Source organism: Fundulus heteroclitus, unplaced genomic scaffold (genome assembly GCF_011125445.2).
Source record: "Fundulus heteroclitus isolate FHET01 unplaced genomic scaffold, MU-UCD_Fhet_4.1 scaffold_118, whole genome shotgun sequence".
NCBI lineage: Eukaryota > Metazoa > Chordata > Actinopteri > Cyprinodontiformes > Fundulidae > Fundulus > Fundulus heteroclitus.
The window spans coordinates 66,682-82,661 of NW_023396530.1; the positions used below are offsets into that span (position 1 = coordinate 66,682).

Here is a 15,980-nt window from a genome sequence, read left to right on the forward strand (position 1 = left end):
GTGCAGCAGGAAGAACTGCACCCTGACACTTAGTAGTTTAGTTAGTTTCACTAGCCTAGTAGAGAGGATTTGTTAATCGAAGTATTGTGTTAATTCAGGTAAACAGCATTACATAGTGATGTTCTCTGGATGTTAATTTTATTTCTGTTATTAAATTTTTGAACTTGAAGAGAAGTTGTCACTCCTTTATTCTATGTGTGTGCAGGTTTTGCTGTTAAAAGATCGCTAGTGCTCAAATTCATCCCTTTCAACCATTGTCTTGATATCGGCTTAAGAGCTGATCATCAGCAGACAATACTTAACAGACAGAGAGTTATTTAATAAACATTAATGAACTTTAAACAGCGTATAATTGCACAACACCAGACCCCAACTACAAATATGTAATAAATTATTTGTCTGTGTGAAAAAAATCTGGAGGTGAAAATATGCGTGAATCTTTTGTACAAGTTTTAATATTTTGCTGTATAACTTCTCACATCACAATTTACAGGTGTTCAGATCAAAAAGTGTCGTTATTATGAAACATTTTAACCTTCATAGAGAACTCCTTCCTTATGTACTCTGAAAACTGGAAGGTCTACTAACATGTGAAGAGAGTGGAACATGTGAAGAAAGAAAGAGAGATTTGAGGCCACAAAGTTTATTCAGTAGTGTTGGTTCAAATTACACGTACAACGTTGTCAGCTTCATTAGACTAAAAATTTTCCAGGAATCCGTTACTCGCTCTGTAACGGACACATGTAGGCACTTTGAAGGTTTCAGACATTTGTGAATATACAATTATATATTTTCATATTTCTTTACATACACAAGTAACAACTGTATTCAAAGGTCAGAACTCTAAAATACAAAACCAAGAGAGAGAGACTAAGCAACAGAACACATGTGAGTCTGTGGGTTGTCAGCTTCTACAGCAGGAGCAGCAAAGAGGAGTGCAGAGATATTTATTGTTACTGAACAGCAGGTAGGCAGAACCAGGACCCAGTTCAGCTGTAGCAGATTTTGATCTGTTCTGATTTTGGACTTTGGAACAGTACAGGGCTCCAAATAGTTCTAACTATACACTCATTACTGCAGAGAGCCAACAGCAGTGCCTTTTGTGTTTCGACCCATTTAAAAAACAGATCGGTGTTAGGAAAGCAAACCGAGCTGAACACATAGCTGCTGCCAATTCACAATGAGAGGTGACATCAGATAGGGAACTTTTTTCTGAAGGAGGAACAGCTTTCAGGGAAAGAAGATTAAGGTGCCACATGCTGGAACACAAGCAGGTTGATTCTAGGGGACAGAACGTCTGGCTTCAGTTGGAAAAACAAAGTTCTGAAAAAGTTTTCCTGTGAGTGTCTGCGGTGAAACATGTTTCTCGTTTGAAGAGTTGGACTGTGGGTCCGCTTGGTGCTCACCATGGCTCCAACACATGATCCGAGTGGTGAGACTTTATGCATAAAACTCCTTGGTTGGAGCTTTCTGGTAGGCTGCTCCAGAAGGTTTCCTCTCTCCCAAGTCATAGCTGCCTTCATCCTTCTTCCTCATTCTGTAAACCAGCAGGAGGATGAGGAAGACGGCAAACAGGAAGCCAATCACACCACCTGCAACAACAGCTGAGAGAGAGGCACAGAGTCATCATCTACACTGCTGTTTATCAGTTACAGAGCAATTGGTTTCAGCAACAGAGACATCATATCTGGATGGGTCAGAATGCTGCATTGGAGAACCATCTGACCCACTCCTCTGAAGGGATGCTGATTTCTAACGAGAAAAGAGATAGTCTGTTGGAAATCATCTGCCAAAAACCAACAAGCATAGATCCATCTAAGATTCTAGCAGGTCGAGTTAAGAATTAATTAGTCTGTCCAAGCGCATGAGAACATCTAGATGTTTGATGATCATCTCACAGTCCCACTGTAACGAAGACCCGGTTCGTTACGGGATAAGTAGACACATGCACCTGAAACACTGCAACATGCACATGGCACTTTTATAGCACGCTGAACTTTTAAGTTATTTATTAATTTGCACATCTCCAGGGCTCCAGCCTGTAGAAATAATAATTCTAAATGTGATTTTAGTAATATCTAAGCGTTAGTCTGTAGTGTATGTGGTATATTTTAGCATGGTGTAATGGGTTGATTGCTAACTAACCTTCTTGTGTCCAGGTGTCTGGCAAAAGGATTCCCCAGAGACCAATTGAGTCGTTAATGGTTTTAGAATTGTTTGGGAAATTATTTATTGTGATTGTGTTCGATTAGGATTTGCTATTTGATGGATGGGTTATTTTTTACATAGTTTATTGGTGAGTTTTTAATGGAGGAAGTTTACCTTTGTTTTAAAGAGAACTAATGTTTTGTACACCCCTATTGGTTTTAAGCGGGTTTACCTAGTTGGGTGTGACCCCTTTAAAAAGCCAACTAGTTCATTCATGGGGAGAGTTTGGAGCGTCACCTGCTCCTCTGCTACTAGGTAACCATGACTGCTATACCTCCATGCACATTATTGTTCTTGCACTTGAACTTTATTATTTTTGAGCTAAAATAAAAAGTAATGGAAACGGAGGACTTCAAAGCTGCTTGACTTCTCATCTTTTTCATTGGTACAAACACTGTTAATTCCACCTCCCTTACCAGCCTGACCGCATTGATCCACACGGTAGGATTGTGTCTACACACTCAAAACATCTCACCTCTTGTGATGGACTTTCAGTTCAGGTGCTTTTTATTGCAGCTTGGCAGGAACAAACTGGGTGTTTGAAACGGTCTGCTTATAGTCACAGTTTGGGAATCTTAAAGGAGTTGCAGGTTAAATTCCCAGGTTGCTCACCTGACTGAGCATTTCAACCATCAAGTCACTGATTAAACTCCAGTGACTACCTCCTTTTTCCTTCTGACCTGCAGCTGGTGGGAGGAGTTAGACCAGCAAAGTATTTGTAGTTTGAAGGTTTTAATCATCCTGGCAACCCTGATCCTGACAACACAGACACACCGGGGTGCCCGATGATGATATATAAACTCTAGTTTGCATTATGTGAACACCTGATATACCTGCAGGTCTTCTGCATCACCATGTCAACAGGTGACTATGAACCAGTTCAAGCTCTGAGGAAGAAATCAATGCATGGATGTGGCAACATTTTCTTTTATTGAATAAAAACAAAACTGAAGTAATAATTTCTGGACCAATAGAGGAGAGATCCAGAGTTAGCTCACAGCTTCAGCTGCTTCAGCTAGGAACCACTGATCAGGCCTGAAACCTGGGAGTAGTGATGGACTCAGACCTGAACCTCCATCTGAAGACAAAGTGGACCTTCCAGAACCTGGAGAACATTTCCAGGATTAAAGGACTGATGTCTCAGTAGGATCTGGAGAAACTGATCCATGTTTATCTTTAGTAGAACTGATCACTGCAACCGTGTTTTCACAGGTCTGCCTAAAAAGTGGATCAGAACGCTGCAGCTGATCCAGAACCTGCTGCCCGCGTCCTCACTAAGACTAAGAACGTAGAGAACATGGACCCGGTTCTGAAGTCCTCACTAAGACTAAGAACGTAGAGAACATGGACCCGGTTCTGAAGTCCTCACTAAGAATAAGAACGTAGAGAACATGGACCCGGTTCTGAAGTCCTTCCACTAAGACTAAGAACGTAGAGAACATGGACCCGGTTCTGAAGTCCTTCCACTAAGACTAAGAACGTAGAGAACATGGACCCGGTTCTCAAGTCCTTCCACTAAGACTAAGAACGTAGAGAACATGGACCCGGTTCTGAAGTCCTCACTAAGACTAAGAACGTAGAGAACATGGACCCGGTTCTGAAGTCCTCACTAAGACTAAGAACGTAGAGAACATGGACCCAGTTCTGAAGTCCTCACTAAGACTAAGAACGTAGAGAACATGGACCCGGTTCTGAAGTCCTCACTAAGACTAAGAACGTAGAGAACATGGACCCGGTTCTGAAGTCCTTCCACTAAGACTAAGAACGTAGAAAACATGGACCCGGTTCTGAAGTCCTTCCACTAAGACTAAGAACGTAGAGAACATGGACCCGGTTCTGAAGTCCTCACTAAGACTAAGAACGTAGAGAACATGGACCCGGTTCTGAAGTCCTTCCACTAAGACTAAGAACGTAGAGAACATGGACCCGGTTCTGAAGTCCTCACTAAGACTAAGAACGTAGAGAACATGGACCCGGTTCTGAAGTCCTTCCACTAAGACTAAGAACGTAGAAAACATGGACCCGGTTCTGAAGTCCTCACTAAGACTAAGAACGTAGAGAACATGGACCCGGTTCTGAAGTCCTCACTAAGACTAAGAACGTAGAGAACATGGACCCGGTTCTGAAGTCCTTCCATGGCTCCCTGGATCTCAGAGAATAGACTTTAAAATCCTTCTGTTAGTCTATAAATCCCTGAATTAGCACCTAAATCCATCACAGACTTGTTATCAGGGCATCAACCCTCCAGACCACTCAGGTCTTCTGGCTCCAGCCTGCTCTGCAGAACCAGAACCAGAACCAGAACCAGACATGGAGAAGCAGCATTTAGTTCCTATGCTCCACTGATCTGGAACAAAGTTCCAGAAAACTGTTAAAGTTCTGAAAGCTTAAGTTCCTTTAAATCAAAGTTAAAAACACATTTGTTCAGGATTGCATTCAACTGTTCTAGTTAAACTGTTTTAATAAGTAAAAGCCTAAATAAATAATGAATTATATTCAATCTTTAAAGCAAACAAAATAAGATTCACAAATACAGAACAGTGACTGAAGTTTTAAACATCATTAGTTAAATTTTGTAGTCCAACTGTTTTTAATATTTGCTATTAATTTCTATTTTCTCATGTTTTATTTTGCTTCTACATTTTATTCCAACAGTGTTTTACTTGCTTTTATTCTGTTTAATTTTCCAATGTTTTAATCATGTTAAGCACTTTGCATTGTCTTTGTACTGAAATGTGCTACATAAATACATTTCCCTTGCATTGCCTTCTGACCCATGGCAAAGAAAACACCAACCTGCCAACACCTCTGTCCTCTGGAAAAGGTTTTCAGTCCGGACTTCAACGGGTTCCAAAGGAGAACTGGGAGATTCTGTGGTACTGGTTATCTGGTTCTTCTGCAGGTCCTCTGTTACTTTAACTGGAGCCTGTAGAAGAAGGGGAGGAAGAGAGGAACTATATGGATCAGCCTAGAAACTTCTCACATACAGCTAAATCCCAATGATCATAGTCTTGACTGATTTGGATTTAAAATTATTTTTATTCATCCTAAAAACATTGTTCTTTGTAGGAAATTAGACAGGATTCTCTCATTAAATAATGACATAATGTCAATTTTGTAAAATGCAATTATTTATATGTTTTTTTACATTACATTTCAAAATATTGCATGCTGAAACAGTTAAATTGATAAATCTATTTAATCGATTGATTTAAATACGCAATTTATGGACATTTAATTTTTAGAAAATCAAATGTTCTTTATTTGCCAATGTACTCATTGGGTTTCTATGAAACTGCACTCTTTCTGTCACGAGAGGAGAAACTGCTTTGTTAATAGCATGCAATGTTGAATATAATTAAGAAATAATGTCAAAATATTTTTTCTACCCCAAGAGGCACTTTAATTTATTCATTTTATTATTATTTTTTAGGTAGTTTGAAGTTGAACAAGTGAAGGGAAGTCTGTTATTAGATGTACACTCAAAACTGGTTTATTTTGCAATACCTCTAGCAGCAAACATATTGTGTTATATTTACATATTTCACAATGGCAGGGCCTGCAGTCTTGTTTTACAAGCCTGTTTCACAGCTTGTAGCCTATTTAGCTGCACCTTAAATTTAGGACTCCCAGATTAGATGACTGAAATATAAGGACCTTTTTTAAATTATTAAAAAAATTGTGTCATTTATTTTGATGAAACAAAAGGGATAAAAAAATCAACTAATCAAATTTGGTGTAATAAAATTGTACAGAGTCATACAAAGGGCTACCAGTACTGATCTTTGAACTACAAGAGTCAGAGTTCACCCTAACTTTATGTAAAACACACATTTTTCATGCTTTGTTATAGATATTGGCATAAATAGGAAGAGTAATGGAATAAAATAAAGTTTTGGATGCAGCTCACCGGTGGATTGTGTTTTTTTTAAGAACAGGCTCGCGGGCACATGTGGTCCTCGGGGGCCCCATGTTGGTGACCCCTGGGCTAACGGCTATTAGCATCTCCCAGCGAAACAATGCAGAATATACCAAGATCCAGTGAAAAAAAGATGCAAAAAAATACATGATTCAAGAGGGAAATACTGGAATGTCGTTGGGAATACAGAATGTCTGTTGGTGTTCACTGAAGCGGACGGTAAACCTGCCGATTGCTTAGATGTGACTGCAGAGATGTGAGTAAATGTTCTGATATGAGGCTTTTAAAGTTGCTGTAACATGGGTTTATTTATTTAATAATGGTCTGCGATCACGCCGAGCTGCTGCTTTACTGCGAGGCATTGCAGAGGGTCAGGCTTGGTCCAGCATTTTTAATACTGTTTCATTAATTAAGCAAACTGGCATTATTATAGTTCTGCAATACTGTCACTAGATGTCGGCACATCTGTTTATATCTGCTAATGGCACCCAGCGCTGGGGCTATTTTTATCCACAAAAAGGACCATCAAAACACTTGGTGTATATAAGTATTATGATCAAACGGTTTTTGGTCTTTTTATAAGCATATAACGTGGCTATATACCTTTAAGTTCAACTACAAACGGAAACTTTAATTTACTAACCTGTCGGAATTCCTCATGAAAGCCAGGGAGTCGGTTCTTGATATGTTTGTCCAAGTTCGACTTCGTTTTCACCACTTTAAAGCACTGTTTGCACACATGCTTGTCAAGATCTTTGGGTTTACCTTGTTCGCTTGCCTCGTATGCAAAACATTTCCAAATAAGGCTTTTGCCTTTTTCTTTTTCGACTAACACTGGGTGGTCTGGCCATCCTGCAGCCGCGCTTGAAATAATAGTGGCAGATACATGCGTATGCCTGCACAGCACCGAGCTGGGTCACAGTGAGGGCTGTCTGCCGCGCTGACTGTCCAGTATGCGCACCCACAGTGCATGTGACGAACACTTGAATGGGCGTTTAGTATTGATACCATGGCACTCAGTATTGTATCCGAATACAATGTTTGAGTATCGGTACTTTTCGGAGTATCAACCCTTGTCACAGGCAATTTATATCAAAGATAAACCCCTATTTTTTGTGCTCTGTGCATACAAAATGACAATAAAGTTTGTCTAAGTCTATTTATTTAGAGTTTCCTCTAAAGGTTAATGTTCTTTTTAAACTGTTTAAGTTCACTGAAACATCAAATTTGTAGTCCAACTTATCTTGACCTGCCATTACTGTTCCACTGCAGTGTACTTTAATCTGTATGGTTTCTTTTCTTTATTCTGTTCATGTACGACATTTTAAATAGTCTTTTCCTGAAATGTGCTACAAATAAACTTACCTTGCCAAAAACATCTCTCAGCTCTTACCTCTGTCCTGAAAGGCTTCCTGGGTGGGCCATCTCTGGCTTTTCCTTCCACACCGGGGTCCATCCCTGGAGTGAAGAATTTGGTAGGGTCCTTGGTGGGTTCAACTGAAGACTCAATATAAATCCTGGTGATGGTCATTTTTTCCAGACTCTCTTCATCTCCACCTGAGAGGACAAAGAAGGTTTCTCAAAGAATAATGTCCTTTAGAAGGGAGAAAAACCTGACAGTGTCCGCTTTTCCTGATAAACTTCCTCTCTTGAAGAAGATAAAACCAGAAGAGATATAAAGTTTTAAGTATTTATAAGCTGATTTACCCGAGCCAGACCCTGAGTTAAAGTCGTCATCATCTTCTGGGTAGTAACCTCCTGATCCGTGGTCATCAAGGTACAAGTCATCTGTCTGTGAGGACGTTCTGGCAGCTCCTGCGATCTGAAAATTCAACAGATGCGTCAGAGTAACATTTTCACATAGGAATCTGTTTCAAACCATCTAACCCCCATTTGGTCAGAGTACCCCCCTGGAAACTCCTAAGAACCTGAAAGCTTAAACATCCAAACACAGAAAGAGAAGAAGTCTGATTGTTTCCAGAACTGAAAGCTTCCAGAAACTCCATGAGATGCAACGTTCTCACCGTAAATACTGCACAATGTGAATTTGAGCAGAATTTTGTTGCCAGGCTCAGAGGGCAAAACTGTGGAGTTGTGACTGCAGTGAAATTATTTTTATAGATTGGATATTCAGGCTGAGATGATTCGGCGAAGTGTTCTTGGGCAGCTCCCCTGCTTTCCCCAGATGCTCTAAAACAGGGGTTCCCAAACTTTTTTAGCCGCGCACTATATATATATATATATATATATATATATATATATATATATATATATATATATATATATATATATATATATATATATATATATATGCGGGAGAGAACTGGTGAAGCAGCACAGAGTAACAATAACTCTAGCGCTCCATAAAGATGTTATTAATCAGAAAAATCTTTCTAATTGTTTCACAGCGGTTACCTTCAGCAGGTAAACACGCCCACAGCAACACACCTCTGGTCCACACAGCCCGTTTCTGTCTGAATATGCGCTAAAACAGCCTCTTTAAAATGAACTGCACGGTGCAGTCTGCGCCTGTCTGAATCACAATGAAAACTATTACAGATCTATGTGTGAGCATAATCAAGAAATCCCCTCAGGAGCAGCGTTTTTTTATTATTTTCCCCCAGGATCAGCGGTAATGAGAGCGGTGTGCGTGTCATGCGCGTCAGAGCTTGTCACCGGCTCAAAGACGTGGCGCCATCAGCAGCGCGGCGCTGTTTGTAGGCGCTGTGCGATCCATAGAGACTGATTCACTCAATTTAATCTCGTAAATAAAACTTTCGGCCTCTCACTCTCTTCCTCTCCTCTTTAATGACTAACTTTTACCTTAGATGTCTCACCTGTTCCCCTGGTTTCAGCCTATTGAGCATATTTGCCAGAATGATTGAAGCAGAGACCCCAAGCCATATGCACATATACAGCACTGCGGATTTTTCATCTTAAAATGAAGCGTAGAAGAAGATTTCTTCTAAATAAATACAGTTTATTAACATTTTCGTGTTAATAATGTATCGTTCTGTTATGACACCCAAGCACCAGACGAGGTTTTGCTGCTAACACTTTATTTTAGGACGAACAGGACGGGACAGCTTTCACTCCACCGGTCCCTGAACCACGACTCCTCTCCCCGGAAGCCACACATTTCTTCCGCTATGACCCCAAAGTAATCTGATTTAAAAGGAACAGTAAGTGTGCAACAGCATTTAGCAATAAAGTCTAATAAGGATCATTACAATACATTTTTACTTATTGATTAAATTAACAGTTTTTTAGCTTTACAAAAAAATGCTTATTTACACATCTTTATTGTGTGGGGAAAAAAAAAACACGGTCAGACGCCATTACAGATGTCGCCTCGTGCACCCCCTAGTGGCAGCTCGCGCACCCCCCACACTTTGGGAAACCCTGCTCTAAGACATAAGGCACAGTTCCACTGACCCGCCCGTTTTCGCCCGCCCAACTCCGCTCCTCCCCGCTTGGATTAGAATCAGAGTCAAGTTTATTGCCAAGTAGGTTTGCACTTACAAGGTATTTGACTTGGTGTTGATGGTGCAGACAAAAAAATTCAATAAAAATAAAAGGATATATATACAGAAGCTATATACACTCAGCAAACTGTGCGTTAATGTAACGCAGAGGCTTGTAAGTCCTGAACGGGGGAGAGGCAGTGTCCAGAGTCACAGGCGGCTCTGGGCCTTGTTCATAAGGCCGGTAGCAGATGGGAAAAAACTGTTGTTGTGGCGTGAGGTTCTGGTTCTGATGGAGCGCAGCCTGTTCTGGTTCTGGTTCTGATGGAGCGCAGCCTCCTGCCAGAGGGAAGTGACTGAAATAGTCTGTGACTGGGGTGAAGGGATCAGCCACAATCTTCCTGCACGCCTCAGAGTCCTGGAGGCGTACAGGTCCTGGAGAGATGGAAGATTGCAGCCAATCAGCTTCTCTGCAAAAATCACCTTTGCATCTGTCTCCACTGAGAGCAACATTAACGAGTAATTGGGTTCCTTGTTCCAACCGAGATGCTACTTTTTTTGCATGCCTGCTGAGATATGCATCCCCTGTTGCGGGAGCGCGCCTCGCTCTGTACAGCTGAATATCGACGAAGAAAACGGATTAAAATGTGACCAACGCAGTTACTTGTTCTTAAATTAATGATATCAAAACGTTTTATTAAACCTCGTGGGAAAAAAAATGTTATTTGGCAGATTCGTTTACAAAAGTACGGGTGTTATGAACAACATTAAATCCAAAGTTTTTATCCGAGGTACAGCTGATTTATTTGTTAGAAGCAAAATAAATTATCAATGTTTTTCAGGGGATGCATTTTGTGTTCATCTAGAATCCTCGCCGATGATATAATATCGTGTGTGTGATGAATGCAAGTGAAATAAAACTGAGATAAGAGATTTCGAAAGAGGGATATGACTGAAATAAATTCAACATGTAAATTCAATTTCAAATTTCAAACCTGACTTTTTTTCATAAAAATTCGACTTTGTTCGTGAAGAAATGTTACGATCGTTTTTAGAACAGAACTGTGAATACTAATAATATGAATAGACCTCACCTAATCTGATCTGTTTTATGTGGTGCTAGTAATTCAAATTAAACTAATTTTATGCAAATGGAGATTACCTTACCTTGTTAAAACATGATAACATCATGTGAAAAAATAAGGTTTTAAGAATAATAATAAAAAAGGTTGTTTTTGAAGAATTGATCATTCACTTCTTTTTTTGTCTTTTATTCAATTTGAAACATGCACTCTGACTCTATTGTTTAAATAATCACCTGTCTTGAAAGCTTCCAAAATACATCAGGGAGACTCTATTTTTCAAAATTCTCAGCATAAATGCACCCTCCTACCTGATAGTGTGTGGCCTGCTACTGTAAAAAAGTTTGACTGCCCTGATTATTTATTTATATTATTTATTTATATATATATATATATATATATATATATATATATATATATATATATATATATATAGCACATAAACATACACACATACATCATAAACCCAATACATATACTTAAAAAACTAAGATGAACCTCTACATATTAATACTGACTTAATATACTTTGTTTATACATATACTTAAATTGACTAATGATGTTACAACCTTTGAGATTTTCATGAAGTGAAATCCACAGTTTTACCCCAATAACTGAAGGACACATCTGTTTCAGTGTTGGACGTGCAAATTGGTGTTTGAAATTATATTTTTTCTCCTACTCAACTACATTTTCTAAATGGGAATTGTGTTGCAGTGTTGTTTTTGGCAGCCATCTTAGTTTTAGTCTTAGTTTTAGTCTTCAGGAAAAAAATTGTTAGTTATACTCACATTTTAGGCATTACTAAATGAGATAGTTTTAGTCCAGTTCAGTCAACTAAAATAGACCCCTTGCATCTGACGTCACAGTCACGTGATCGGGGGTGCGCGCCTCCATCTTGGTGGGCAGGCTAGCCTGACAGCCCGTCTACTACATGAGAAAACGGGTGATTTAGAGCTTACTTTTAGTTAGTTTATTTTTGGAATCTAAACAATGCCTACGACTTGTTGTGCTCCCGGTTGCACAGAGAGGCATTCCAAATCGTTGGATGTACATTTCTGTCGTTTACCGAAGGATGAGGAAAGAAGAAAGAATTGGATATTTTCAATGAAAAGAGCGCAGGCAGACACTCCCAATGGACTGGGGGAGCCATCATTCTACGAGAGAATTTGCAGTCTACACTTCATCTCCGGTAAATTACAACTTAATTCTGCTCTAGTCATTGTTCTACTTACATAGCGGCGGAGGGGAGGTAGCTATCGCTACACGGGCCGGAGAAGCGGCCCGTGTAGCGATAGCTACCTCCCCTCCGCCGCTGTCTGAAGCAGCACCCGCTTCCTGCTGCTCCAGACAGTGGCGGCTCTCCGGCCAGTGTAGCGATCACCACCTCCCCTCCGCCCGTTCATGGGCACTAGTACTTCTGTGTTCACGCTGCAATGTCGCCGACACCCCCACCCATTTTAACAAGACAAAAACACCTAAATAATCCGTAGTGAGTGATGTTTTTTTAACCTACCGGGCGGGTCTTCCTCTCTGCTTTCTGCTGTTACACAAACATGTCTGAACATCCATCCATCCATTTTCTGACCGCTTAATCCCTCATGGCGTCGCGGGCGTTTGCTGGAGCCTTTTTCCTGATATAAAATAATTGCAGCCGTCCAGTGGTTTCATGGCTTTCGTGCTCTCTTGTCCGTACTGGCCTGCGTGTTTATAAAGCAGCTGTGTCGCGGTACGAAACCCTTGGCCAGCATTTCAGACTCGCTCCGTCCCTTCAGGCTTTTGCTGTGTGGATCTGGCAATATGATACCATCAACCATCAACTTATTCTTAAAACGATCTTGTGATACGTTATCTAAAGAAGAAAAATACCTGGAGAACTCGTCATTTCGTCAAATGGCGTGCCAACCAATATGGCCGCCACGCAAGGGGTTCTTGGTAACGGAGTCACGTGGTTGCAAGGGGTCTATTCAAAAAGGTTTTAGTCTAGTTTTAGTCAGTTTTGTGTTGCAATTCATAAAGCAACAGTTAACCTCAAGAATTTTGAATAATAACCAGATTCCTTACCAGACTGACAGCTCTAGCCTAGACTTTACCATTGCTGATGATGCAAAGCTGCAATGCAGTGCATCATTGCTGTTGAGCAGAATCCTTTGATTACTAGAATTCAAATATACTCTTTTAGGAATTGATGCCCTACTTTATACAAACGTTTCCTAGGAATGTTGTAAAAATAGCAGATCTAGTTAAACACATCACATTTGTTAAAATAGCAGATATACAAGCTCACAGAAATTTAAATAAAAGGAATGGCACACCAGGATTCCACCCCAAAGCAAATACTTTCTGATCTACTAAGTATTATACATTACATACTGATCAATCAATCTTCATTACTCCAAAAAAGCAAAGAACAAAACATTCTTTCTTTGGCAACTGTGGCTTTAGTTCTGAGAATTTGCTAACAACGTAATTTTAAAAATAGAATCCCCGAAGTACAGTGAGGTAGGCTGTAAGTTAAGAACACTTAAACACTAAAGTATGAAACAAAAATGACAGATTTGGAACATAAAAATAATTGGACAACCCCTGAAAATTTTACATACTGTGAACATGAACAACTTGAATTTGGGGGGTGGGCTACCCCTTGTGCAGTCTTTCAAGGCCTTTTTTGGTCTATATGTCCAGCCCAGTTGTTATTTTCCATGCTGTGGCAAGCCTCTCTTTGTACTTTTGTTTTTCCTCATTGTAAATATTGTCAACTAAGTTGTTTATTTTTGTTCTTTCGGGAATGGTCAACCTCTTATCTAAGGTCTCCTTCATGAGGATGAAATCTTTATTCTCAACTGTGCAAGCAGGTAGACCTGTCTGCCCAATCCAAAGAGCAATTAAATGTTCTTTTGCATGTTGTTCCTGTGAGTCTGCCTTATATTTAGAAGCTGTGGCGAAGGCTGCTGGAAAAGATGACTGTGCCCTGTCATTCTGGGGACCAAGTTTATCTTTAGGAGTTCTGGTCGCTGGGATCTGGATGATGAAAAAGCAAAGAGGGGATACAATTACTCTATCCCTGTATACAAAGTACACCTCCTGTAAAGGTCTACATGTGAATACTATATATATATATATATATATATATATATATATATATATATATATATATATATATATATATATATATATATATATATATATATATATATATATATATATATATATATATTTCAACACAGATTTTTTGCTAAATACTACCATGTTAGAAAAAATAGAGTGACCTCAACCATCAAACAAGAAAAACAAAAATACCTTTTGATAGCTTATTAATAATCCTGGTCTTTTTGTCTGTTTTAACCTTTATTGATCCCCTTGGGGAAATTCCTTCTCTGCATTTGATTCATATTACTATTCAAAGTTACTGAAAGTGTACTGACTATACTATTTAATAACAAAAGTGTTATTAATTCTCCTGTGAGAGCTTGTACCCATTTTTTCAAAAGAAACGTTCAATACCTGTCAATATTTACAATCTAATGTCTTTTATCAAAATGTAATGGTAGTTTAAGATAAAGAAAAACACAAAAAGGGACTTTGATCTTAGTGTTTTGATGAAAAAAATTAAGCATAAATAAAATTACTGTATTGACGTCACATTGGCTGTAAAGCGAAATGTCTCAGTTTTCACTGAAAGCGTTGGATTTTTTTCCAACAGCAAAAAGTGTGACATATTAGAACAGGGGTCGGCAACCTGCGGCTCCAGAGCCGCTTGCGGCTCTTTGATCGCTCTGATGCGGCTCAGGTGTTGAAAATAATTATGTCGCAGAGCCACAGGCAGTCGTCAATGCTGGCTGACCAACACTCCTCCTCACCAGTTGGTGGTGGTAATGCACACTAAAAAGATTCTTGCTCACCGTCAAACTCAAGAAGAAGAAGAAGAAGAAGAAGAAGAAGAACTGGTAGTTCACTGGCTGCAGCGACATAAACACAGCGAGGCGGAGTTGAGGCGGCATTTTCAAATGCTGCTTTTTTTAGTAAATTCTTCAAATGACAAACACGGTGACCTAAAATAACATGGAGTCATTGATGAGGGTGAAGAGAGCTATACAGCAGGGTAAGAGTCGTTTCTATATCTGACGATTGTTCATTTTCAAAGTGAGGAAAAGCGAACAGCGCTTGGCTCAAGGCTGTGAGCGGAGTCCTGCGCAGCTGAAGTCGAGTCTCAGGTGCCGCCTGAACGTCTGAGCTCGTCTAATGCAGCTGGTAGCTCGTTAATAGCTCGTTAATGACAGGAGCTCGTTCACTTTCGCAGATGTGATTAAAATGTATTCAGGTTAAAAGGAAAGAAAGTATTCCGGATGAACCATTTATATGAGCTGAAAATCAAATAATCCGACCATGATGTGCGTTTACTCGCACCAAGCTTTATTTAAAATAAAAACTTAGCAGAGTTGATGATTTCCATAAAACAACAGTAGAAGTACAAGTGCAGAGGTGCATTGGTTCTGGTGCGGGTCCATTCTGTTGCAAAAAAGCCCTTATGTGCAGCGTTATTTCATTTAAAATTTCAAAAGGTTTTGTGGCTCCTAGTGTTTCTTTACTGTCTGAAATTGGTCCAAATGGATTGTTATTAATATACAAAAGAAAAAGTTTAGGCCCCTAAACTGAACCCTGTGGGACACCACATTTAATTTCCATCAGTTCAGATTCGACATCTGTTAACTGTATATATTGTTACCTATTGTGAAGATCACTTTTCAACCAATTTAATACTATTCCTTTCATACCATACAAACTTAATTTAGAATTTAAAATATCATGATTCAAAGTATCAAATGCCTTTCTATCAATAAAAACCATTATTGCAAATTTCTTTTTATCTGCTGCTGTTATTATTTCTTCAATAATATTCATTAAGGCAGTCGCTGTGGACCGTTGTTGCCTAAAGCAATGCTGACTTTCACTTAGCAGGTGATACTTTTCCAAAAGAATTATTTAACTTATGAACAAAAGTACTTTTGAGAACTGTGAAAAAAAGAAAACCGGTCTATAATGATTGAAGGCTTGCTTATTTCCTCCTTTAAATGCTAAATGGTAAATAACTTGTACTTGTATAGCGCTTTAACTAGTCTGAATGACTGAACACTACAGTTCAGTCATTCACACCCTGACGGTGGTGAGCTATGTTAGTAGCTACAGCTGCCCTGGGGCAGACTGACAGAGGCGAGGCTTCCAATGCCCAGCGCCACCGGGCCCTCTGACCACCGCCAGCAGGTAATGTGGGTGAAGTGTCTTGCCCAAGGACACAACGACAGAGAC

At 39.6% G+C, this 15,980-nt stretch overlaps 1 protein-coding gene across 1 annotated transcript in view; it reads right to left on the reverse strand.

Moving 5' to 3' along the window:
* Positions 1-627: 627 nt before the first annotated feature.
* sdc2 (syndecan 2) overlaps positions 628-15,980 on the reverse strand; it is a 45,942-nt gene continuing 30,589 nt past the window's right edge. The window contains exons 2-5 of the mRNA XM_012858337.3: positions 7,835-7,949; positions 7,521-7,684; positions 5,005-5,134; positions 628-1,604 (exon numbers count right to left, since the gene is read on the reverse strand). Coding sequence (XP_012713791.2) covers positions 1,441-1,604; positions 5,005-5,134; positions 7,521-7,684; positions 7,835-7,949 — 573 coding nt within the window. The 3' untranslated portion in view covers positions 628-1,440. The remainder of the gene's footprint in view (positions 1,605-5,004; positions 5,135-7,520; positions 7,685-7,834; positions 7,950-15,980) is intronic.